The sequence below is a fragment of the Bos taurus genome, chromosome 4 (genome assembly GCF_002263795.3).
Source record: "Bos taurus isolate L1 Dominette 01449 registration number 42190680 breed Hereford chromosome 4, ARS-UCD2.0, whole genome shotgun sequence".
Classification (NCBI taxonomy): domain Eukaryota; kingdom Metazoa; phylum Chordata; class Mammalia; order Artiodactyla; family Bovidae; genus Bos; species Bos taurus.
In genome coordinates, this window is record NC_037331.1 from 77,117,685 (window position 1) to 77,141,960 (window position 24,276).

At 50.7% G+C, this 24,276-nt stretch overlaps 2 protein-coding genes across 2 annotated transcripts in view; one reads left to right on the forward strand and one right to left on the reverse strand.

Moving 5' to 3' along the window:
* Positions 1–4,008: 4,008 nt before the first annotated feature.
* YKT6 (YKT6 v-SNARE homolog) lies at positions 4,009–11,809 on the reverse strand. The gene is made up of 7 exons (NM_001035047.1): positions 11,588–11,809; positions 9,138–9,220; positions 7,851–7,951; positions 6,738–6,842; positions 6,409–6,474; positions 4,983–5,084; positions 4,009–4,311 (listed from the first exon to the last, which is right to left on the reverse strand). The coding sequence occupies exons 1-7, from the start codon at positions 11,689–11,691 to the stop codon at positions 4,276–4,278; spliced, it is 597 nt and encodes a 198-aa protein (NP_001030219.1). The 5' UTR covers positions 11,692–11,809; the 3' UTR covers positions 4,009–4,275.
* Positions 11,810–21,973: 10,164 nt separating this feature from the next.
* GCK (glucokinase) overlaps positions 21,974–24,276 on the forward strand; it is a 36,216-nt gene continuing 33,913 nt past the window's right edge. Inside the window, 1 exon segment of the mRNA NM_001102302.1 lies at positions 21,974–22,417. Coding sequence (NP_001095772.1) covers positions 22,373–22,417 — 45 coding nt within the window. The 5' untranslated portion in view covers positions 21,974–22,372.

Here is a 24,276-nt window from a genome sequence, read left to right on the forward strand (position 1 = left end):
TTCAAGTGTATCTGGGTGCTCTCTGCCAGGATCTAGCTGACCCCTCACCTCTAGGCAGGTCTCTCCCCTGCCATGTGGACCCTGGGCTGGCCAGGCTGCAGAAGCCCTAAGCTAGATGTTCCCAAGCCCATCTTGGGTAGTCGGCATGCCCAGATGGGGCCCCTCCATGAGGCTGCAGGTCAAACTCTGCCAGCTGCTCCCACCTCCCTCCTGTTTTCCCGAAGGCCTCTGTTAGCCCCAGACACAGGAACCAAAAATGACGCCTTGAGTCCTAGGACCCCCCAGCCTCTGGTCACTCTAGCGGTCTCTGAAGATGAGATCAGGAGGACAGATCTGTATGGGAAGAGCTCCAGGCCCCAGCCCTGCTGCCCTGTCCACTCTCTCCCTCCACCTATCTGGTCTTTGTGCGTGTTGCTTGGGACACGTGGTGCCTGCAGCCACCGGGGCTGCTCCTGTGGGCCTGCACGCGGGCTGTGTGGACAGCACACGGACATGAGACACCGACACCAGGAGCAGAGTGGTGGCGGCTGGGATACAAAGATGACACAGCAGGCGATGACAGCCATGGCCTGGGGAGGCTCCGTGAGGAGACCCGAACAGCAGAAGCCCAGAGCTGAGACCTGGGAGACGGAGGGATGCCAGGTATAGAGGCTCCCAGGTGGGCCCAGACTGAGGGGCTTGAGGGCCCAGGTGGGCAGAGCCAGGCGATCCCCACCAGCCTTCCCTCTGCAGCTCACCCCCCACATGGAGGGAGAGACACGGCACCCAGTCACCCACTGCACCCTCACACCACAGGGATACAAAGCCTCTGCACCTTCCTTGGGAACACTCCCGGCCTGCACCGGCTGAGCGAGCGCTGGCCGCGTGCCTGCCTAACCACGTGGCCATCCAACCTGTCTGATCGCCTGACCACACACCCACATGGCCGCCCAACTCCACGGCTTTCTGACCACGCGGCCACATAGCTGCATGGCCACACTGATTCAAGGCCGCCTGCTTCTCTGAACATCTTCCCTCATGGCTGCACACGTTTAGGCCCTGCCAGGCAAGGGCTGTTGGGACCTGCCTGTGCTCCGCAGGCCCCTCAAAGACCTCGTGCCCTCCTCCCTCCTGGGCAGTCCCCGGCAGTCTTGCTGACACGCCAGAGACACCCTCATGTTGAGATGGACAGCCTCCCCTCTACTGCTGGTCCCCAGGTGCCGCTGCCTGTCTGTACCTCACACCTTAAGCTTTCTCAGGACAGAAATACGGGCTTCCAAACAATCTGATACACCAAACACACCAACGGGTCCAAGTGACTTCTGATGAGGCAATGCTGCCTCAGGCCTGCTCAGTCCTGTCCACTAGGGCACAACAGGCCTCCTGGTCCAGCCTTGGCATCTGGCTGCAGCTACCTTCCTGGCCCTGTGGGTGGTAGCTGGTAGGGGCTCTCAGGTGTACAGGCAGGCATGAGGGCTGCCCAGGGAGCACCAGGGCAGATCGGAGAGCTTGGTGCAGAGAATCTAGGACAGAGCCAGTGAGCAGAGTCATCACCACCACCGCAGTATCTAGGGCTCCGCTCACCTATCAGCTGTAACCCGAGGCAGCTTTCCAGGCCAGGCGTCCCTCTGGGCACCTGCCACAGCCCCACCCCACCCCCGCTGGGGATCCTACAGGAATCCTGAGGTGGACCAGCACTCTGAAACTGTCCCCTGGCAGCCCCCCAAGTAAGGATGGCAGGATAGGCAGAGAGAAGTCAGTGAAGGGCCTTTCATTTGTCATTTTAAAGAATACCTGCTTTGGGCAAAGCTCCCTGGGCGCATGCCCTGGTGGGTCCTCTGAGCAGGAAAAGCCGGAAATGCCCAGGCTACTCCCTATTTCAGGGGTCTCCAGGTCAGTCCCAGGCCAGCAATGAAATAGGTGAGAAGCACGCACAGTCTAACCACCACCTGCCGAGGACATTCCCTAAACTAGGACCAGAGTTGCCAGCCTGCAAGGATCCGGGGCGCACAAGACGCTCCACACCCCAGCAGACAGATCTGGAGTTTCTGGGTGTGGCCCCGGTTCTGTGGCTGTGAGGAAGCCTCCCAGGTGGTTTCTACGGTGCAGTGAAGACCAGGTCACAGGACTCAGAGCAGGACTTCTCTCTACTCTGGGGCTCCCTCCCCCACTTCCTGCTAGAAAGGTCTAGGGGGTGGGGAGAGGAGAATGGGGGCATTAAGGTAGAGGCTGCTTCCCCCACAAGATATGGCAAACCCCACACTCGGCAGGGGCACAGCATGAGGGGCAGGGCTCCCGTGGAAAGGGGTCCCTGTGGCTCAAAGCACATTGTGTGCTTAGCTGCTTGTCATGTCCAACTCTTTTGTGATTATGGACTGTAAGCCACCAGGCTCCTATGTCCATGGGATTCTCCAGGCAACAATACTGGAATGGGTTGCCATTTCCTACTCCAAGGGGATTTTCCTGACTCAGGGATCAAACCCGTCTCTTATGTTTCCTGGATTGGCAGGTGGATTCTTTACCACTAGTGCCACCTGGGAAGCCCAAAACAAAGCACAGGACTATTTTGGAATTTCAAAAGACAACTTTATCCACATAGGAACCTTCCAAACAGAACACAGAGAAAAGTTAGGCAGCAGTTATTAAAATACACTTTGCCAAATGATTTAACATGAGAAGACAAGAGGAGCTGGAGGAAGGGTGGATGCAGAGGGCTTGGCCAGCCCTACTCACCCTTGTCACCCTCTTCCCAATCTTGGCCACCCCCCACCCCCCACCCCCAGTACCCTCCAAAGTGGGAGGAGTCAGACACCTCTCAATCATCCCTAAGGGGTGGTCATGGCCACATCAGAGACCAGTGAGCAGGCCAGGTCTGCGCCTTTCAGGGGTAAACATGGCAGAACTTACATGGGTAGGCTACTTTTAGGCCAAGTCCTCTGGTGGCACAGTGGCCAGAGACAACGAGCAGCTGGCAGGTAAACTTCTTAGGGTGGGTCCTCAGAGGCCACGCAGATCCCACTTCTGGCCCATGCCAGGGAATTCAAGGCCACAGGCACTTCCTGTCAGGGCAGTGGACCTCCTCGGCAGGGCAAGAACAGAGGGCTCAGGGAAGGACACCGGAGGATGAGACCACACTGATACCGCTCCAACAGGGGCGTCCACGGAGACTGGTTCTCAAGGGTGTGTCCTGAGCCTGTGTCCTTAGCAAGCGCAGCAGGGCACTAGGAGGCGGTTTACAACACGGCAGCAGGGCCCACAGGACCAGCAAGGCTGAGAAGAGCTGGAACCTCCTGGGCTACTGCCTGGCTTGCTCCCTGCACCTGCTTTTAGGGCAGGGCCTCAGAGCCATAGGCCTCATGCTGCTGGGGGCAGGGCCGGGGTGCTCAGCAGTGCTTCTGCTGGGGGCTGGGCTGGAGTGTGGACAGCTCAGACCACAAGTGGATGTTGGGAGCCCCCAGGCTGGCTGGCATCTTCTCTTGGTGCCTAGAAATGGTGGCCACAGTGAAGGTCACTTGCTAAGACATAAGTCCCAGGTGATTGTCAGAACAGTCTTTCTTGTCACCAGAGAGGCAAATGACAACTATTCACGAGACTGCAGCATACGTGCTCTGATCCAGATGTTCAAAGCCAAACTGCAAGTCAGGGCAAGCGCCCCCTCCCCTACTTCTAGCGTTCTTTACGGAACTTGCTTGCTGGATGGGTACCGCAGAAAGTCAAAGTCAATCTCAGCAGGAATGCAAACCAGGTCTCAGAATTTATGAAGTCCAGTAGCTGTCTCCTCCTAACACAGAAGCACTGGCCTGAGCCCCCCACCCCGCCCCCATGCCCACTGCAGCCCCACAGTGGCTGTCCCTCCCCAGTCCTGGAGTCAGGGCACCCTGCTCCTTGTAGTGTTAATAATTAGTATACAGACAAAACCCAAACATGTGAAGATCCACAAAGAGCTGGCTCTGAACCCCCCATGGGCCTTGCACAAGTTGGGGGCCCACATCCTTCCCAGGGGATTAGAAATGAACCCTGTAGCATCTATGGAGTCACTGAGTTTTATGGTTCCATTTGGCCCCCAAATACACATTTAGGGGCCTCAGTATCTTTTCAAAAATAACTAGACATGTGAATTTGAACGTTCCCCACCCCCAGGTCCCCATCCACCCTTCGGTTTCTCCCAGGAGCTCCAAAGCCAAAGTTGAGTCTGTCCCACTTGGGTTGTTACAAGGTGGCTCTGCTTCCTGGGGGGCCGTGGTTCTGATGTGAATGATGGTGACGTTCCAGCGCAGGGGCCTCTGCTGGCAGCCGTCACATGATTGCACAGCACGAATTTTGTTTCCGGGCCTTGAGAGAGAGAAAACAGAGCTGAAGAGGTAGACCTCAGCACACGTAGAACTGGGAGCTCTGAGGGGACCAGCTGGCCTTAGTAGGGGCTCTGGAATCACCAAGCAGAGAGAAGTGGAGGGAAGCCATCCAGAAGTAGTTCACACTCCCAAGATTATTCTGTCCACCTTCCATTAATGCTATCGATAAGGAAGGAAACTTCCTGTTGTTTAGCCAAGTATAAAGAATAAGAACGTCTCTTCCTTCGCTCCAGCCTTGACTCCCCGTAAAGTTATCTGACCCCATGGGGGTATTTCTCACTAAGGATATCTTCAGAGAGCAGAGAGGTACCCACTTGGTTCATGGGGCCTCTGTTACCTCCTCCTTCACCTCCTGTTCAGATACCTCCTAACCCCAAAGGCGTCTCCCTCCAAGGGACATCATCATGACAGCAAACGCGTGTGGGTTGACCAAGCAAATGCAGCACCCCTACTGTCCAAACGGTGCAACACTTCAGTCCAAGTTAACAAATCAGAAACGTTGGAACCTCTCTGGGAAGGTGGCACCCCTCAGACAGCAGGGGTGAGGAGGACCCATCCTCACTTTGGGGAGGTTGGGGGAGGGGGGGAAGCAGCCCAGAGGCAGGGAGAGCTGACTGACAGGGTGCCCAGGAGCGGCCAGGACACACTCACCGTTTTATAGAAGGCTTTAGACTGTATTCCCAGCACTTCGGATTTCGATACCAGGTCATCGAGCTTCTCACCTCGTTCTAATAAAGACTCCATGGTGTTGTGCTGGACAAGAGGAAAGATACAAAAGAATGCCTTGCTCTGTTCACAAGGTGAGCAGACGCCAGTCCCTCACAAAGCTCAGTCACAGCAAAGTGCTTCCTTTGGGCTCCTCCCCCACATGTGAGCATCAAGACACAGTGACCCAGGCCTGTGGAGGACACAGGGCCTAATGACCTTCCTGGAGGATCTAGAAGGTTCTAACTGGACTTAAAGCACTGCACCAAATCCTCCAAAGCACAGGCTTAGATAGCCACACTCCAGGAGAGGTCCCCTGTGCCTGTGTTTACACACACACATTCCTACTGCACAGCTGTGTCATGCTTCCCCCAGCGGAACTGTGTCCAAATCTCACGACTATCAGCTCTGTGAGAGCGCCTCTGCACTTAGTGCAGACAGACCCTTTCCAAACACATGAGGGATGGACGTCCTCACAAGAGCCCCTAGCCCCGCCACCAGGGCCATCAGGAAGTGGCTGACTTGCTCCCACCCCAGATGGACACTGCTTAAACTGCAAGGCCCTCAGAGGCAATTGGCATTACCCTAGGTTTGGACATATTAAATGGCACAGAATGAGAAATGAGCAAAAACATTCTTTATCTCTACACACGGCTGGGCAACTCAGATTTCCACCATAAAAAGTTAACTGGATCAAGACATGAATGGGATGGATAAAAGGCAGCATGACCAGTAATCCAGGTTTTATCACTGTAGCCGGAATGGGCTGGGTAACCTGGACCCATCTGCTCTGTGGACAGACAAGGAAAGACAGTGGGCGTGTCCCCTGCCTCTGTGTGCTTGCTCACAGACTGAGGCTCTGAGGCAGCAGAAGGCAGAGACAGGGCTTGGTTAGGAAACCTGGAGAAACGTTACAGAAGACAGACAGGTGCCTGAAGACTGTCATCTCTTAATTTTCATTCCAAAGCCAAAGGTAGCTCAGAGTTTAAAAACAAAAGCAGAAAACAGCAATTGCAAACTAGGTTTCAGGTAAAATGCAGGGTTCCCGCTCTTCTCAATCAGGCCTGTTTCTGACAACTCGGGACCTGTATTTAGTCAGAGAGCCTCAGTGTGCACTGAAACCCACACTCGGAAAAGAAGGAATCTGCTGGGCTGTGGGTCAGGCCAAGGCAGGCACCATGGAGGCAGAACCACAGAGTGGTTGTCTGAGTGAGTCTGGCTTTCAAGCCTCTGATGCACAGGGACAGGTGGGCCACCACCACTTTCAGAAGTGCTTTGACTATGATTAAAACAAGCATCAGCTGCATGGGCTTGACTGCTGGCAAATCTTTTTGCCTGTTTCTGGACTTGGTCCCCTAATTTACTTACTTACCAGGATGATCTTGGTCTCATCCAGTTCAGCCTGCACTTTAGTCATGGGGTCAGCTTCTCGGGGGTTCTAGGGAAGAAGCAAAAATAAAAATGTCAGGACTGGAGTGGCTGCCTGGAAACAGGGCTCAAAACCAAGCAAGCTGGATATACTTTTGGAAGTTAAAAACCACAGGCTGCTTAAACACATGCTGGAAAAGCAAAAGCCTGCCTTGGAGCTCAGGTCTTAATGCAGGTTCCTGCGATCTTCAGGAGAACATCAACTTCCACATCACCCAGAGTCACAACCATCAGGGCCATTGGCTTTTCTGTTTCACAGCCTTTGCACCTTACCTGGTATCTACTGAGTTGACTGTCCAGGCCTGAGTACCTGATGGTATCAGGGGATCCAGTTGGCCAGTCTATCCTGTCGACCTGCTTGGAGAATTCGTCTAGCACCTGCAAGACAGAGGAGCTCAACAACACCCCCATCTCAGTGCTCATCCGAAAGAGGCTCTCAGGACCCCAGGACCCACAGAGGAAGGCAGAGGAGGATGGCTAATGGCAAGGGAGAAAATCTAGGTCTAAGTTTCTTCTTCCTCAGTATTCTTGGAATTAAAATCCAAGTATGCCCAGCCTGATATGAACCTCATCTGGGAATGATAAATTATTAGAAATTCAAATTACAGATTTCCACTTTTCTCAGGTTGTGAATTTCCAGGAAAAAGGATATTGGAGCTTTAATTTTTCAAAACAATTCTTCAAAAAGGTAATTAGATCCTTTGAATTTAAGCAGCCACCAGACTTCATGCGCTTTTACGCACAAGTGTTTTAGGGGATGTGGGGTCAGGGTCTTTGAGGAGTTTATCATCCGCACCACAAAGAAACACATCGAAGAATGAGGAGGCACCAGCCTCACACTGGGGAAAGGAGCAGCTGTAACTGCAGGATGGGCCAGCAGGGGGACTCCTTGAGCAGAAGCGCAGCAGGTGGGGAGGAGCCTGGTGTGTGCAGGGATGGCCTGAAGAGGGGAGGAGGGGAAGAAGGGAGGTGGGTCATGGGGCAGAACATGCAGCCTAGTGTGGCTCAGAAGGAACTGAAAGTCACGACTTTCAGGGCGGAAGCAGGAGCAGAGCTGGCAAGAGGAGTGAGTGGGGGCGAAAGCACAGCCAGAGCTGACCTGAGGGCCCCACCAGGAAGGGGAGATGCTGGCACTCTGTGGCTTACAAGGAGAGCCAAGGTGGCCCCAGGGACACTAGTAGGATGAGAAGCAGAAATCAGTGGGGGACGCGGGTAGGGCAGGATGAGACAGACAGGAATGAGAAGGCTCCCAGACTGTCTCTTGGTTTAGAGTGAGGAGGCTGAAAGCAGGCTGATTTTGGACACACTATTTCATCCCTTACGTCACTCCTGGCCCCAGTCCATGCCTGACTGCCCAAGTACAGTCCAGCCAAGCTGCAAACTCACCTTCTCTAGCAAGGTAAAAGCCACCCGGGATGGGTATTCACTGTCAGCAATGACCACTCCTGCAAGACTGTCATTTCTCACGTAGACATGGCACAGATATTCTAAGGAGACAAGAGGATGGCATGAGGGCTTTAGACTTTCTCACCCCCCAAAGCCGCTGGACTGATACAGTGCTGGGCTTCTGTCCTCTGGGTTTATGGTGAAGTCCTGCACATAGGGTAGCACGTGTGGGGGCTCTGCTGGCAGTGTGGACCAACATGTGCTTCAGGGTGAGTGAAAGTCCCAAGGCCCAGTGCGCAAAGCCAGGGTCCAAGGACCATAGTGGCGCAGAAATACCCCAGGAAACGGCCCCAGGGGCTCGTCTGAGTCCTACCCTGAGCTCGAGGTCAGGCTCCCCTGTGTCTTGGAAGCTGCAACCCTCAGAGGTGCTCTGCTCTGCTCCCAAGCTGATGGAACTCTGGACAAGCTAAGTGGCTTCCATTTTCATATATACACAAAAAACTCAGTAAAAGATTTCCTGGCTTGAGAAAATCACCTGTCAGGGCCCTAGGCTTCCTCACTACAGTAACCTAGCCTGCTCCACTCTGTGGTGAGCCTTGGTGGGGATGGGGCAGGAGAGGGAGGAAGAGATAAAGCCCATCCAGAAAAAAATGAGCCACTGCTGGCTGGGGTCTCAAGTACGACTGTGCTGATGTCATCGAATTATCAAAAGGTACAGCCTGTATAGGGCTTCTGCAAAACAGTCACAATCCTTGAAATGATTTTTTGTCATTTGGAAAGGATTCAGAGATATCATAGCAAACCAAGTGCCCCTAAAATAAATGCATAAAAATTCTTACAGGAAACCTGAATCATGAAGAAGAAAAAACTAAGGTCATGAGGAAAAATAAGGGGTCTCCAGGTTCCTGGGCAAAAGCACTAAGAAGCACAGAATACAGTATTTCCTCAACAAGGCTGGGTGGAGGTCCTTTTCTGAGATGTTTACAACTCCAAAGGCAGAAGAGGACAAAGCAGGAAAGCTGCTTACTGCTCCAAGAGAGGCAGACCCTAACTGTAAGCGAGTCTAAGCTTTTGGGGGTGATTTAACCAAGCAACCGACATACCATCAGTGGGCATAGAATTTTGCATAACAGGAAATGGAGGAGGAGGGAAGAGAGAAGCCAGCAGAGGATTGTGGGCCTGGGAGCCCTCTCCGTCGCAAGGCAGCCCTCCTGTGGACAGAGCTCTGGGCCACCTGAGTTGGGTGGCTGGGCCAGCACGCACTTACCAGGTGGTGGGCCCTCTTACCTTGTTCCTTCACAGAAGCTCGGCTGCCTTTCGCTGAGCGCTCCACAATCAGCTGACTTGTGAAGGTCATGAACTCCTGGACGCTAAGAAACACAACACATATTACCTGTTCCTGTCACCTTGTCCCCAATACAATGCAAAGTGACCCCTGAGCTTATACACTAAGGAGACATTGCTTCCTGGTTTCATTCCTTCCCTCCAAACCTTAGGAAGAACTAATAAACACTCTGTCGATGTCCATGAATACAGATAATTACACATCATCACAACCATTCAAACCACATTTGCTTGCTACTGAGCAGACCCAAATAACCCACTTCCAGACTTCTGGGGAATCTTCTACAGGTTATAGTTAATTTAACATTTTGGTCAGAGTATGATTTGGGACATAGCAGAGAAGCAGAGGCCAGCTCCTGTTCTCAAGGCTCCACTAACTCCCAAGAAGCGGGAAGAAATAAAATCTGTGATGGAGACACCTAAGTGGTCAAAACTGTTCAGCGGATGCACAGTCAGTTATGGCAGCTGCCACGCGCTGGACCCTGCAATGTGACAGGCATCCTCAGTGAATGCTGGCTCTAGCCTCAGGTCGGCTGGGGCTAATCCATTGTACAGGCCCGGGACACTCTGGACGGAACTGAGGGCAAGGGCTCAGCCAAGACAAGGAAACGGAAAATGGTTTGTACCACGGCTGAGGGAGAGGAGGAGGTTCATGGGCCCAAGAAAAAGATGTGGCCAGCATGGAAGAGTCACAGGTGACAACAGTCCAGCTGGAGGAACCAGAGTTAAGAAGAAGCCTCTGACTGGAAACGTCATATAAAGGGCTGTCAGCGCAGGGTCCTGACTTGTGGAATCCACAGTTGGTTCCAGCAGATTCATATACTCCTGAGATCACACCAAGAGCCACGCAGCAGAGTGAGGACTCACAACGTCTGTAGTGGACTTCCCTGGCTGGGATCCCAGCTCCACCACTTACGAGAAGTGTGACCTCTGGTAAGGGACTTACTGCGTCTATATATTGAGACGTGCTGTGATGACTAAATAAGCATTTAGCACGATGTCTGGCGCATAGTATTACTTGTTATTATTATCCTGAGAGAGTGAATAGGATCAGAAAAATCCCTTAGAGGTAAGTCTTAAAATAAGGAAGTCCTTGCAATAAAACTAAAAAGAGACGGAGCTTAGAGTAGAACTATAATTAGACAAAGGAAGAACTGCATTCATTGTGACATTCTGCATACAAGTGCCAGAAAAGCTGGAAAACGTTTTGAAGGTCTGAGGTTCGCATTCTGGTAATCATGAGGTGGGCAGGACAGAAGACAGGAGGACTTATGAGAAAAACAATGGGCTCAACTGGACTATGTGTTGTTTTAAGAGACACTTGTAGAGATTTCCCTACAGTACTGCAGTTGTATTAATTATCTGAAACTGGTCTGGATACCGAAAACCAGTGAGATTAAAGTCCTAAAGTGAAATCTCTGAGGATCATCAGTAAATGTGGGTAGGGGAAAGAGAGAAAGGAAAAGAATCAAGAGTTAACCAAGTTAGCACCCAAAGTTCCATCACAGAAAAGCAGCAATACAGAACAGAGACTAGAGGTCATGACAGAGAATGCTAAGTACCAAGAAGGACCCAAAAAGCAGCAGAAAGTTTCAACAAAATAACAGGAGAAATTGTTTGAGATCCCGCCAGCAAGCCACTCTCATCAAGAACGAAACAGCCCAATGAAGTAATGCAAACAGAATCCAGATGCCACCAGACCTGGAGACTGGGTGACCACAGACTTTGTAGGGTCTTTCTCCCTTTGTGCCTGAGTCACCGTCACCCCTCCCACGAACAGGCTGTTAAGTGTCTGTGGTACTTCTAACACGGACTTGATTGCATTACAGTGCCTCGCAAATGTTCAAAGGCTTGTAAGCCCTAAAACCTCCATGCTTCCTTCCAAATCTTCACTGTAGAACCCTTTTGTACCACTAGAGGCCAACCGTAAAGAGCATACAATTTGGGTTGGAGTCCTGGCTGGTTTGGTATCCATCTCCTGGGGCCTCAGTGACTTCCTCCGTAATATGACAGAGTGTACCAGGAACTCTCATACCGAACTGTTGGAAAGCCCAGCCAAATAATACAAACGTGGCGCTTAAGATGTGGCACGTGAGCTTCCTGGGTCAGAACCACTGAGTGGGAGTTGCTGGTTTAAGATACAGATTGCTGGAACTCAACTGGGCGTCAACCTAGGGGAATCTGCACTTTTTCAAAGCCCCCCAGTCATTTTTACAACATAGAAAATTTGAAAAACCCTGATTACGGACTACATTCCAGAATGGGCTACAGGCCGAGGAAAAGGCCACCGGCTCCAATGCGGGAGGCCAAGCCCCGGGCCTCGATTCCCGGGCGGTCTCCAACCCGGACCCCAGGCCTCCCCGTCCGGGCGCCGCCGTCGAGGGCCCGCTCACCTGGATCTCTGAAAAAAGCTGAAGGAGGACACATCGTATGCGGCCTTGAGCAGCACCGTCTTGGACTCGCCTTTATACAGGACGCTTAGGCTGTACAGCTTCATGGCGCCGGGCCCTTGGGCCGGCCACCCGCCTGGCCGCGGCACCGGTTCGCAGGGAGCAGCGCAGCGCCGCCCCTCGAGGCCGCCGCCGGCTGCTGACGGGTCGGCCACCGGCTTCCTTCTCCTGGCTCGGGGTCCACTTCCGGTTCCGGTCAGGGGCTGCCGCCCGAGGCCCAACGGAGTCTTCTCGTGCCCCGGATGCAGAAAAAGCAGCCGGAAACACGAACGAGGGGGGTGGTGCAGGGTTTTGCGCGTGCGCGTGAGGGGCTGTGGGGATTTCGTAGGCCACCTCGCTGTTTCACTGGGAGTCCTTACCCTTCTCCCGCTGTCCTTATCCCTCCGAGGCCTTCTCCCTCCTTCCCTAGCCGTCCTGAGTCCTCCCAGCGCCCCCTGCTTCTTCCCGGTCCTTCTGAGTACTGTAGGAACACCTATGTCCCGGGGGCTGTCCTTCCTCTGAGCAGTTAGACCCAGAGCCCCACCCATGCCCCACCCACACGCCAGTACTTTGTAAACCCTACACCAGGGACTTTGATTTATGCGCGAACTGCCTTCTAGAAAAGTGTTTGGTAAATCAGATCTGCTTTTTGAGTGAAAGGCAGGGACCTTTTCGAGGCTCCTGCCTGGAGGTGAAGGCTTGCATCTCATTTTCAGTTAATTGAACTCTCTCTTGCCCTTCCCACACCTGCATCCTGCCTGCGTGAGAGTAAATTTCTGGACACAGGACCCCCTGAGCACGAGTCTGCAGGCCTCAGTTCTCCTGGGCCTGCCAACTACCTGTGAAATCAGCTGCCCAACCACTGATCTGGGAGCCAACTGCTAACCTCAGAGTGGCAGAGCCATTTCACTTCAAAGGAGCAGAAATTCAGCTCCAAACTGAGGGAGCACTTGGCATACCATGACTTGGAAAACCTCATTTTGTTTGAAATGTTGGAATAATGCTTTTTCAGTGGATAGGGGTGAATGAGGCTCAGTTCTCTGAGGTTCAGTTCAGTTCAGTCGCTCAGTTGTGTCCAACTCTGAGACCCCATGAACTGCAGCATGCCAGGCCTCCCTGTCCATCACCAACTCCTGAAGTCCACCCAAACCCATGTCCGTTGAGTCGGTGATGCCATCCAGCCATCTCATTCTCTGTCGTCCCATTCTCCTCCTGCCCTCAATCTTTCCCAGCATCAGGGTCTTTTCCAATGGGTCAGCTCTTCACATCAGGTGGCCAAAGTACTGGAGTTTCAGCCTCAACATCAGTCCTTCCAATGAACACCCAGGACTGATCTCCTTTAGGATGGACTGGTTGGATTTCCTTGCAGTCCAAGGGACTCTCAAGAGTCTTCTCCAATACCACAGTTCAAAAGCATCAATTCTTCGGCGCTCAGCTTTATTTATAGTCCAACTCTCACATCCATACATGACCACTGGAAAAACCATAGCCTTGACTAGACAGACCTTTGTTAGGCAAGTAATGTCTCTGCTTTTTAATATGCTGTCGAGGTTGGTCATAACTTTCCTTCCAAAGAGTAAGCATCTTTTAATTTCATGGCTGAAGTCACCATCTGCAGTGATTTTGGAGCCTAGAAAAATAAAGTCAGCCACTGTTTCCACTGTTTCCCCATCTATCTGCCATGAAGTGATGGGACCGGATGCCATGATCTTAGTTTTCTGAATGTTGAGCTTTAAGCCAACTTTTTCACTCTCCTCTTTCACTTTCATCAAGAGGCTCTTTAGTTCCTCTTCACTTTCTGCCATAAGGGTGGTGTCATCTGCATATCTGAGGTTATTGATATTTCTCCTGGCAATCTTGATTCCAGCTTGTGCTTCATCCAATCCAGCTTTTCTCATGATGTACTCTGCATATAAGTTAAGTAAGTAGGGTGACAATATACAGCCTTGATGTACTCCTTTTCCTATTTGGAACCAGTCTGTTGTTCCATGTCCAGTTCTAACTGTTGCTTCCTGACCTGCATACAGATTTCTCAGGAGGCAGATCAGGTGTTCTGGTATTCCCATCTCTATAAGAATTTTCCACAGTTTATTGTGATCCACACAGTCAAAGGCTTTGGCATAGTCAATAAAGCAGAAATAGATTTTTTTTCTGGAACTTTCTCGCTTTTTCGATGATCCTGCAGATCTCTGAGGGTAGTACATCTTTTATCTTCTTGTTTGTTAAATGGTATGTTATGAGAAAGCATCTTGCAGGACAGACATAGCTAAAAGGACCTTGGTCTTTGGAAATTGGCAGGAAGGTTACACAACCATCATGCTAGAAGCAGCCAGATCTGAAATGATGGGAAAGAGGTGGTATATTTGAAAAACCAACAGCATCCCTCAAAACATGACTGTAAATCAGAGTGTCTCAGTCTTGTCACTGTTGATATTTTGGATTTAAGGATAATTCTTTGTTGTTCGGGTAGTCCATGCATTGTAGGCAGCATTTCAGGCCTTTCCCCCACTAGATGCAAGTGGTACCCCAGTGGCCATTTGGCAACCAAAAACGTCTTAGACATTGCCAAATGCACTATTCTGCTGACTAAAGGAAGTTCCCACCACCTGCCTTTTCACTCAGCACCCTCCTCATCGACCCTGGGTATTTTCAAGTTCAGGGGTGTGCAGAAGGGCTTTTTCCCATCCCCTACATTTTGGTACCAAACCTCAGGAATAGAGAGGCGGATGCCAGGCCAGTGTCTCAAAAAGACAGGACGCTGAACCGTGTGTAACCCATCCTGACTGCACTGACACAGTTGCCCTGTAGGGGGCGTGTGAGAGCCATTTCCTAAGAAAATTCTGAGTCCGTTTTTTTCTTTTGGCCACTGACGTCAAACAAAAGGAGGAATCAGGCCGATAGTGTTTGGTTGGAATAGATTTAAATGTATTCACTTGAAACATAGTATTAGTCGTCCTGAACTTTCCCTTACACCAAGCGCTTTTCATATGTGACCTCATTTAATCTTCACACAAACAGGAAGATACTATTACCACCTTACAGATATACAAACTGAGATTCAGGTTAAGGAAATTGCTGGTAAGAGGAACGTGTCAACACCAAAACGAGGAACAAATTCTCTCATACAGCTCTAACAGCTCTCTCCCCCCTCTCTGGCCTTGCTCAGCCGCCATCACCCTAGATAGCCTCTCTTGGTCTATGTGGTTACCAATTCCCCACGTTCATCTGTCTTAATGAAAAGTAAGATCCACCTTCTACTTCATCACCCCAGAAGTTATTCAACTTGGATTCAATCCTAGCCACAAACCACAAAACCACAGAAGTGAACAAACCATTAACCCCTCTGAGTGTGTGTGTCTCTTTCTCTCATTTGTAAAACTGGAAAAATGTCCTTCCCATAGGCACATTGCTAGGAATGATAAGACTTATATTCCAAGCTCTGGTCATATAGATGTTTAACAATGATGATTATGTGTATTGTTATCATTCATGACAAAAAAGGAGAAGAGATCATGGTAGGTTATAGGGATCCTGCAGGCTATAGGAAGTGAAGATTTGACAGTAAGCTGAAATCTAAGAAAGGGCTATAGATTGCAGAATGGTATTTTATCTCTTTAAATTTAGTGATTTTGATCATGGTGTCATGGTGTTAAAGTTATGTAAGTGAATTCTTTTTTTTTTTTTTTTAAGGAAATACAAGTTGTTGTTTAGTCACTGATTTGTGTCTGACTCTTTTGCAACCTCATGGACTGGAGCCCCCCAGGCTCCTCTGTCCATGGGATTTTCCAGGCAAGAATACTGGAGTGGGTTGCCATTTCCTTCTCCAGGGCATCTTCCTGGCCCAGGGATTGAACCTGAGTCTCCTGCTTGGGAGGTGGATTCTTTACCGCTGAGCCACCGGGGAAACCCATAATATATTTAAAGGTAAATATGATAAATTTAAAGACAGGATGAAAAAGAGAAGAGTCAGGATGAAGAGTATCCAGGGGTTTGCTGTACTGTTCTTGCAGCTGTCCTGTAAGTCTGAAATTATGGGGCTAGGAAAGATTGTAGGGCAGGGGTGCTGACGTCAAACAAGCAGCATCCACACAGGCAGGGGTGGTGCGGGCCCCCTGCAGGGCTGGGCCCTGCAGACAGAACTGGAACAAGGCTGTCCATGACAAATGGCTGAGAGTCTCTAAATTAGCCCCTGCTGGGCAAGGCAGACTGCTACCCACTTTTGAGGCTTTGCTCAGCTCACAGAAGGTACTCAATTTAGCTGGACAGCAGAAGCCTCTAGGAAGCCAGATAATAGCTGGCAGAGGGACGTTCCTGGTGGTGCAGTGGTTAAGAATCCACCTTGCAAAGCAGGGTTTCCCCCCTTATGGCAGAAAGTGAAGAGGAACTAAAGAGCCTCTTGATGAAAGTGAAAGAGGAGAGTGAAAAAGTTGGCTTAAAGCTCAGCATTCAGAAAACTAAGATCATGGCATCCGGTCCCATCACTTCATGGCAGATAGATGGGGAAACAGTGGAAACAGTGGCTGACTTTCCCCTGGGTTTGACCTCTGGGTGGGGAACTAAGATCCCACAGGCCACAGAGCAACTAAGCCCATGTACTTCAACTACTGAGCGTTTGTGCCACAACTGGAGAGTCTGCATGACTCAACAAAGATCCCGCATGCCACAGCTAAGACCCGACACAGCCAAACAAATAAACAAGTAAATATTAAAAAAAAAAAAAAAGGGCAGGCTGAGGGGCATACCCCAGGAGGCCCAGCCCAGGGGGGAAACCCAGCCATTCAGTGGCCTCAGTCCCCATACCCCCTTGTGTGGCCAGTCAAGGCTAGGGCAGTAGGGCTGTGTTCACTATAAGCCTAACACCAGCCTCCACAGATTACCCAGGAAAGGGGCCTTGAAAGGGGCCATCAATGTAGTCAGGCTTCTAAAAGAGTTCAGAGCATGTCATCTTAAATATGCTGCTTTGACATATTATTTTGAACCAACACTCATCTTCTTTAGTCACTTCTCTGCAATTTACTCTCCCTACCCAACACCATTGTCCTTTCAATTCTTCACAAATTTATTGCTTTTTTTAAAAAAAGATAAAAGTATAAATGCTTTTTTTCTCATCACTTCTTTGGGTCTTTATTCTCTTGTGAAGTCTCCTATATGCAACTAAAATTTTAAATAAAACCTGTATGCATTTCTCATGTTACTGTCAGTGTTTGGCCCAGCTGGAGAACCAAAGAAAGCAGAGGAGAATTTTTTCTTAGTAGCTTACCAAGTCTAAGGAGCACGGACCTGATGCTATCCACCAGGGTCGACTAGCAGACTCAGTCTCCAGGGATGCTGCTCACTCCCATGACCACTTACTCACCTGTCCTGTGCTTCCACCAGGTTCTCCAGGCCACAGGGAAGACAGACCCAGACACAGCACTGCCACCAGCCCAAAGGGAACAGAAGATGTCAGAGCAGGAGGGGACGGGGTACACTATGAGAAGGTTTACCTGGAGGCAGTGGGCAGGAAGTGATCACAGCCAAGGAAGACAGGACCCAGCTGGGAGTTCCCTGAATAGAGGGACAGGCCCCCTCAGAATTGCCTTGCCAGGATCTATATTTGCAACACCAGGCACTGCTTCCCTGCTCTGCATCTAAGGATGGATACAGAGCCCACGCTGGATACACAGTCATTTAGACTAGTGACTTGACCTGAAGCACCTGAAGCATAGTGGTAAAACCACTATGGCGCTGACCTGCACAAAAAAGTGGGAGAAATTCTGCAGAATAGGAAGGAAGGCAGGGAGGCAGATGGAGGTGGAACAAGAGGGACAGAGCCGGCCACCACAAAAGAGGAGTCTGGGCCTTGCACCATCCTGGTCCCCAGGACCTCTGAGAGCAGAAAGCAGAATGGGAGACATCACAAAGGAAAAGGCACTATGAAGAATCTAAAACCACAAGCTACTGAGAGGACTGCAAGCCCCCTCCACAGCCTCTTCCATCCCCTTCTGTCTCCTCCCTTTCCCCAACCTTTCCACCCTCTGAAGCTCTGCGTCCCTGCTAGCACGTGGGTGCCAGAAAGTCTGAGCCAATCAATGCAAGGCCTTCCCTACTGCCTCAGAGATTGGTCTACAGTTGGGCACCTAACCCAGGCCTCAGGCAATCAATGCAGACCACAGGGTAGGCTATCTAACCAGGGCACAGTCCAAGACTTACGTGTTTAAGGCTTGGGAGAAGCAATGGGATTTGCTCAGATGAAAAAGGTCAGTGAACCTCAAACTGTAGGTACAAATTTCTGGTTAAACATAGAAGATGAAATAAGTATGTTTATATGAACTCCACTAAAATGACAGAAAGAGAGCAGGAGAAGGACAAAAAATGGGAGATACTAACCAAGGTGGATGGAGAAGGCAATGGCACCCCACTCCAGTACTCTTGCCTGGAGAACCCCATGGATGGAGGAGCCTGGTAGGCTGCAGTCCATGGGATCACTAAGAGTCTGACATAACTGAGCGACTTCACTTTCACTTTCATGCATTGGAGAAGGAAATGGCAACCCACTCCAGTATTCTTGCCTGGAGAATCCCAGGGACAGAGGAGCCTGTTGGGCTGCCGTCTATGGGGTCGCACAGAGTCGGACATGACTGACTTGACTTAGCAGCAGCAGCAGCAGCAACCAAGGTGGAAAGGTTTAAATTGGTGAGAGGCATAGGTGATGGGGGTTTAGCAGAGTGAAGGGCTGAAACACCCGGACCTGGGTGGGGGAGAGGGGAAGCAAAGGGAGCTGCTCCCTCCCCTCCTGCTCCACAGATACTTCAGGATGCAGGACTTTACTTTGGAGACTTGAATGCTCAGAGATTTGCCCTTTTGAGACCTCCAAATTACAACCTGTTGTTTCAAGTAGTCCCTGTTGGGTAAATGTCTCCTGTGGGGCCACCCCCAAGGCTCTGACCAGTGTGCAGTGTATGGCTGCCCTTGGATTAGGTAACATATCAACTGTGGCCAGGGAGGGCAGGGCTCTGCAAGAGGATTGCCTTGTCTCTTGTCCTTGGGGGATGGTGAACATCACAGTTCTTTCCAGCCCAATTCTTGAACTTCCCCAGTCTCAGTGAACTTATCTGTAAGTAATGGGGGAAAAAAGTGGTGAAAATAATACCACTGCCTCAAGATTATCTGATCAAATGACATAATGAATACCAAAGTACTTTGTCAATCATAAACATTTTAATCAATAGTAGTTATAATGACAATTTCTCCTTCTCCTATTAAATATATTTCCTTTGTTTAGGAATAAATCTAATAAGAAATTTATTTATCTATAAGAGAAAAATAATAAAGCTGAAGGGCATAAAAGAAGACCTAAGCAAATGTGGCATGTACCAAATTCTGAATGAGAAGACTTGATGTTATAAAGATGTCAGTTCTCTAAAATCTCCTAATCCACAAATTCAATGCCTCTCCAGTGCAATTATCAGCAGCATTATTTTAGTGAAATGGGATGAGTAGATTTTAAGGTTTATATGAAAGATAAGAGGCTTATGGTAAAAAAAAATTTTTTGTAGGGAAAAAAAGGGAGATGTTTGTTCCAAAAGATATAAAAAAAAAGCTAAAAAGTTATGCTGACTGAAAGAGTGTGGTATCCACAGGAATGGACAGAGAGACGTCTAGTTCATAGACAACTCTGGGGCTAAGACAGGACAGGCAGAGTTCTAAGAGTCATTTTTACATTCATACAATTTGTTACTGACATGGGCAGCAACATAAAAAAGAAAAAGAAGGAAAGAAAGAGAAGAGCACCCAAAGGTGCTGCTTTCCATCCTTGTCCCATGTACCGGAAAGGATGATACTCAACCAAAGAGGCAGGGTGCCTGCTCCTCAGGTCACCCCAAGGCGTTACCTCTGGCTGGGAGCCCAGTCAAGATGGCAGCTACATGCTGAGGGGCTGGGGCAGAAAGCCTCACATCTCAGAATCAGAGAGGAGGGGAAACCCCACTGGATGCTTCCTGGGCAGGTGGAGAGGAGAGCCTCGTGACGTGGCCTTGGCACAGCTCCTCCCACGTCCAGCTTCACTTCCTGGAACACAGCAAAGTGCTTCGGCTGCTGTGCTTCAGACTTAGCCTATGCGCACACCTGCAAGGTGACCGGAGCTGAACTGCCCCTCACAACAGAGAGATACAACGATGGAGCACACACTGTGGTGCAGTCAACAACACAAGTCAGTGGGAAAAGGCTAGCCAACGAGTATTAGACTCAGTTCAATTCAGTTCAGTTCAGTCGCTCAGTCATGTCTGACTCTTTGCAACCCCATGGACTGCAGCACGCCAGGCTTCCCTGTCCATCACCAACTCCTGGAGCCTGCTCAAACTCATTAGACTCCTACCCTCAAATTATGCACTAATTAGAGGGACAAAAAGTGCTGAACATAAACAAATCGGGAAAATATTAGAAGGAAATGTGGAACAACATTTTTCTAATTTGAGTGGAAAATGCTTTTCTTAATAAGACAAGAGCTTCACAAAACAAAGCAAGGAATAAGATTCATAAAAAAAGAAATACTGTGTGATGAAAGACATCAGTGATCAAGCCATGTGCTTGATCACAATAGATGGGGGACAGGTATTATCAGATCAGATCAGATCAGTTGCTCAGTCGTGTCTGACTCTTTGCTACCCCATGAATCGCAGCACGCCAGGCCTCCCTGTCCATCACCAACTCCCGGAGTTCACTGAGACTCACGTCCATCGAGTCAGTGATGCCATCCAGCCATCTCATCCTCTGTCGTCCCCTTCTCCTCCTGCCCCCAATCCCTCCCAGCATCAGAGTCTTTTCCAATGAGTCAACTCTTTGCATGAGGTGGCCAAAGTACTGGAGTTTCAGCTTTAGCATCATTCCTTCCAAAGAAATCCCAGGACTGATCTCCTTCAGAATGGACTGGTTGGATCTCCTTGCAGTCCAAGGGACTCTCAAGAGTCTTCTCCAACACCACGGGTGGGAGGAGCTACCCCACGCCCCTAAGCCTGAGGCCAAGGGCAGCGGCGGGGAGGAGCAACCGCACGACCGAGGCCAGGGGCGGTGGCCGGGGGGACCAACCCCACGTCCAAGGAGCCGTGGCTGCGCGGGCGCAGGAGGGCCTAGAGGAGCTATCCCACATTGAAGGTCAGGAAGGGCGGCGATGAGGAGATACCCCTTGTCCAAGGTAAGGAGCAATGGCTGCGCTTTGCTGGAGCAGCCGTGAAGAGATACCCCACGCCCAAGGTAAGAGAAACCCAAGTAAGACGGTAGGTGTTGCAAGAGGGCATCAGAGGGCAAACACACTGAAACCATACTCACAGGTATTATAGCATATTTAACAAAACAAAGGATTATTAGTAATTATGGATGGAATATAAAAATAGTTAATACAAACTGAAAAGTAGAAGACAATTTAATAACAAAATAGTTACGTAATAAAAACAAATCATCCTTAGAAAAAGAAATACAATAAACATATAAACATATGAAAAGGTGTCCAGCACTTTGCAATTTAAATGATAATGAAACACAACAGATAAGTAAAAGTTATAAAGATTCATCAACTCATGGATTGGCCAGCATGGAACCATGAAGCCATTTGAGGGGGTAATGTAGTCCTCTGCGAGCAATCCTAAAATGTGCCCAGCATCTGACCTAGAAATTCAGCCTCTAGGAACCATCCAGAAGAATCACATGCATGTGTTGACTCTGGTTAAAAGACCAAGATTTGCAATGGAGAAAAACTGAAACTACCCAGATGACCATCAGTACATAAGTGGCTTAAAAATGTTACAGTGGATCCATTTGGAGAGTTCTCCCTGGCCACTCCTCCTTGCTCCCTCTGCTGGATACTAGTGGAGCTCAGATTTCCAGATGGTAGGCAGGGAAGGCAGTGACCAAGCTTGAGAGTGGTCTGAGCACGTGTGGCCATGCCAGTGGCTAAGCCACCCATCCCCTCTCCTCTGGTTCCCAGACCCCAGGGACTCTCCCCCTTAGAACATGAGTTTGGAAGACCCTCTGAGTCTCCCCTGGTAACTGGACAGGTGGCAAAGTCTACAGCGATAAGGCGATCGGGCTGTCGCTATGGTGATGTCAAGATGGAGGCCTTTTGCCATCAGACCCAGTTTTCTGCATGGCAGCTCTAATGACAGGATGGTCAGCCCTGCAGAGGCCAGAGGGCGTGAGCACAGAGGCCTGCTCCTGGTTGTCATGGCAGCGTGGGCCCTCACAGGAGCACAGAAAGCCCTGGCAGGAGAATTCCCCACTCCACACCTGGTCGGAGCAGGAAGTGTTGGGCGGTGACTGAGCCTCAGGGAAGCAGGTTGGTGTGTGAGAGACGCACAGTCGTCTGCAGCCTCATGACTCAAAGGCTGTCCCCCAGACACCGGAGGAAGGAGGACCTTTTCTGCTGAATCTGTTTAGAGAGCACCACGCCGTCACAGCTCAGCACAGCCCGAAGAGAAAGCTGACCAGCCCTGGGAGCCCAGCAATGGTCCTCCCCCGACCATACCTAGCCTGACAAGGCCTCAGTGGGGAAAGGTCCTGACTATGACCCAGGAGAGAAAGCTGGAGAACAACGAAAAGGAGGAAACTCTGTGATTGAACATCAAGCCAGAAACCAGCCAGAAGGTGGACCATACTCAACCAGATACCTGGGCCAGCCGTTACCCTTGGTTAGGAGAAGGCCGGGGATATTTCACCTTGGAAGCCTGTCGAGGAACGCTGAGGGGTCCCAGCTCCTCTGGGCTGGCTGCGGTACAAATGCTGGATGACAGAGCCAGGATGGAGATCTCCAAGAAGGAAAAGGTAGCTCTCTGCCACGTTCATTTTTCTAGAAGAGTTTCTTCCATGTTCTCGCATTCAGTGGTTTGTTTAACTTGACCAAGTGTTTGTGCCTCCGTAGCTGAGTGTATGCGCAGGCGCTTTAGGGACAATCTGCTGGGAGTGAATTGTGGGGCACTGACTTGGTTGGGCACTCTGAGTCCTCTCCCTGCTGCTCTAGAGTCCAGCCCTGTGACCTGTCACAGGGCTGGACTGCCAGGAGGCCTGGGAAGTGACCCCTGTTGGGTAGAGGGTCTGGGGAATTTAAAACCCCAGCTGGGGGGGGGTGGGGGGATGTGGGACCTTAGGGGCAGAACCAACTACCTAGCCACGAGGCAAGACTCAACAGACATCGTGAGAGCTCTCAGATGTCCGCACCTCCCCACAAGAATCACTTAAGCCTAAGAACCGTTGCTCCTGGTAAGAAGTGGAGAGCAGTTACTTTTTCCAAAACAAAGAAAAATCCAGACATCCTGTGAGCCAGCTCTGTGCCCAAGCAGTGAGGAAAGGATCCAGAACTGGTGACAGGGTGGAGGGGAGCGCCTGCCTGCTCCCCTCAGCCAGGCGGGGCAGGGGAAATGGGGGAGAGGGCCCGGATCCAGTGCCTTTGGCATGGTTTCCCCCTCACATGTCTTTTCTTTTCCTTCTTCTGTGAAATGACGAGGTCAGCATAAACACTGGACTGGTTCTGCTCCTGGCAGAGCTAATGATGTTAGGAGAAAAACAACCAGCCCAGGTCAGGGCGCCCACAAGCTGCAGGCAGCAGGAAGCCCGCATCTGCTGGTCACCGGGGTTCTGGCCGGAGTTTGGATGAGAGATCCTAGGTGGAGGGGCCATGGGGGCCAGCTGGAGAGAAGGGAGATGGGGTCTTCGGCACAAGCAGAGAGTTGGCACAGTGGCAGGGAGAGGTGGGGCCTGTGGCCTGCTGTGGGGAGTCCACCACATCAGACAGGGGCTGGCCCATGCTCCTTTCTTGTTTGTCTTGGGGACACAATGCTCCCCATGGTAAATCCCACATTCGTGGGGTGCTGGTTCGCTCCAGAGCAGTGGGGGGATGTGGGTCACTGACAGCCTTGTCAGGGCCAAGAGGAGAAGGAGGCCCCTCCTCTGGCCCATGCTTTAAGGGGGCACCAGAAACATCAATCATCAAGATAAATATTTTAATGCAAATTCTAAAGAATCAAAAATCAATGCAAAAAATTCTGATGAGCAAAATGCCAAATTTCCAAAGAAAGAGGGCCCAAGTACTGCTGATTTGTTCACTGGTCTCAGGCCTGTGCTGGCTGCCCTTACAGCGCCAGTCAGCAGGCTGCCAGGGCCAGACAAGGGAGGCGGGGGCTGTTGGCCATGTGCACACCCCTCCAGTCTGTCCCGGCTGCCCAGAGGGCCCACCTCTTGTCTGGGAGCCTGGAAGCTTCAGCTTGGTTTCAGGGCCATCCTAAGGGTTTGATGTTTTGCTGCCAGGCCCGCCCAGGTCCAGCCCTGCACCCCCGGGAAATGCTATCCCCAACACAAGCCATTTGGCCTGGAGCAGTAAGCAATTTCAAAATTGTCCCCAGCAGGTTGGCTGGGGCTGTATCCGCTGCAGGCTCCCAGAAGGAGAGCGTTCTGGTTGCGTTGGAGGGACCTCAAGTGTGGCTGGTTTTGCTCTTTCTGTTCCCTGGTGCCTCTTGCCTATGCTGACATCTCAGATCACCTGGGATCTTCCTCTATAATTCGCAGGAGTGTGTGGCCTCAGTACCATTTTCAGTGGCTTCCCCGGGGGCATGGCAGCTTCATACATAGTTCTTCTAGAGCTCCTTGGGAGCAGGCCTGCTCCTATGATGCCGCTTGCCCTCGTCTCC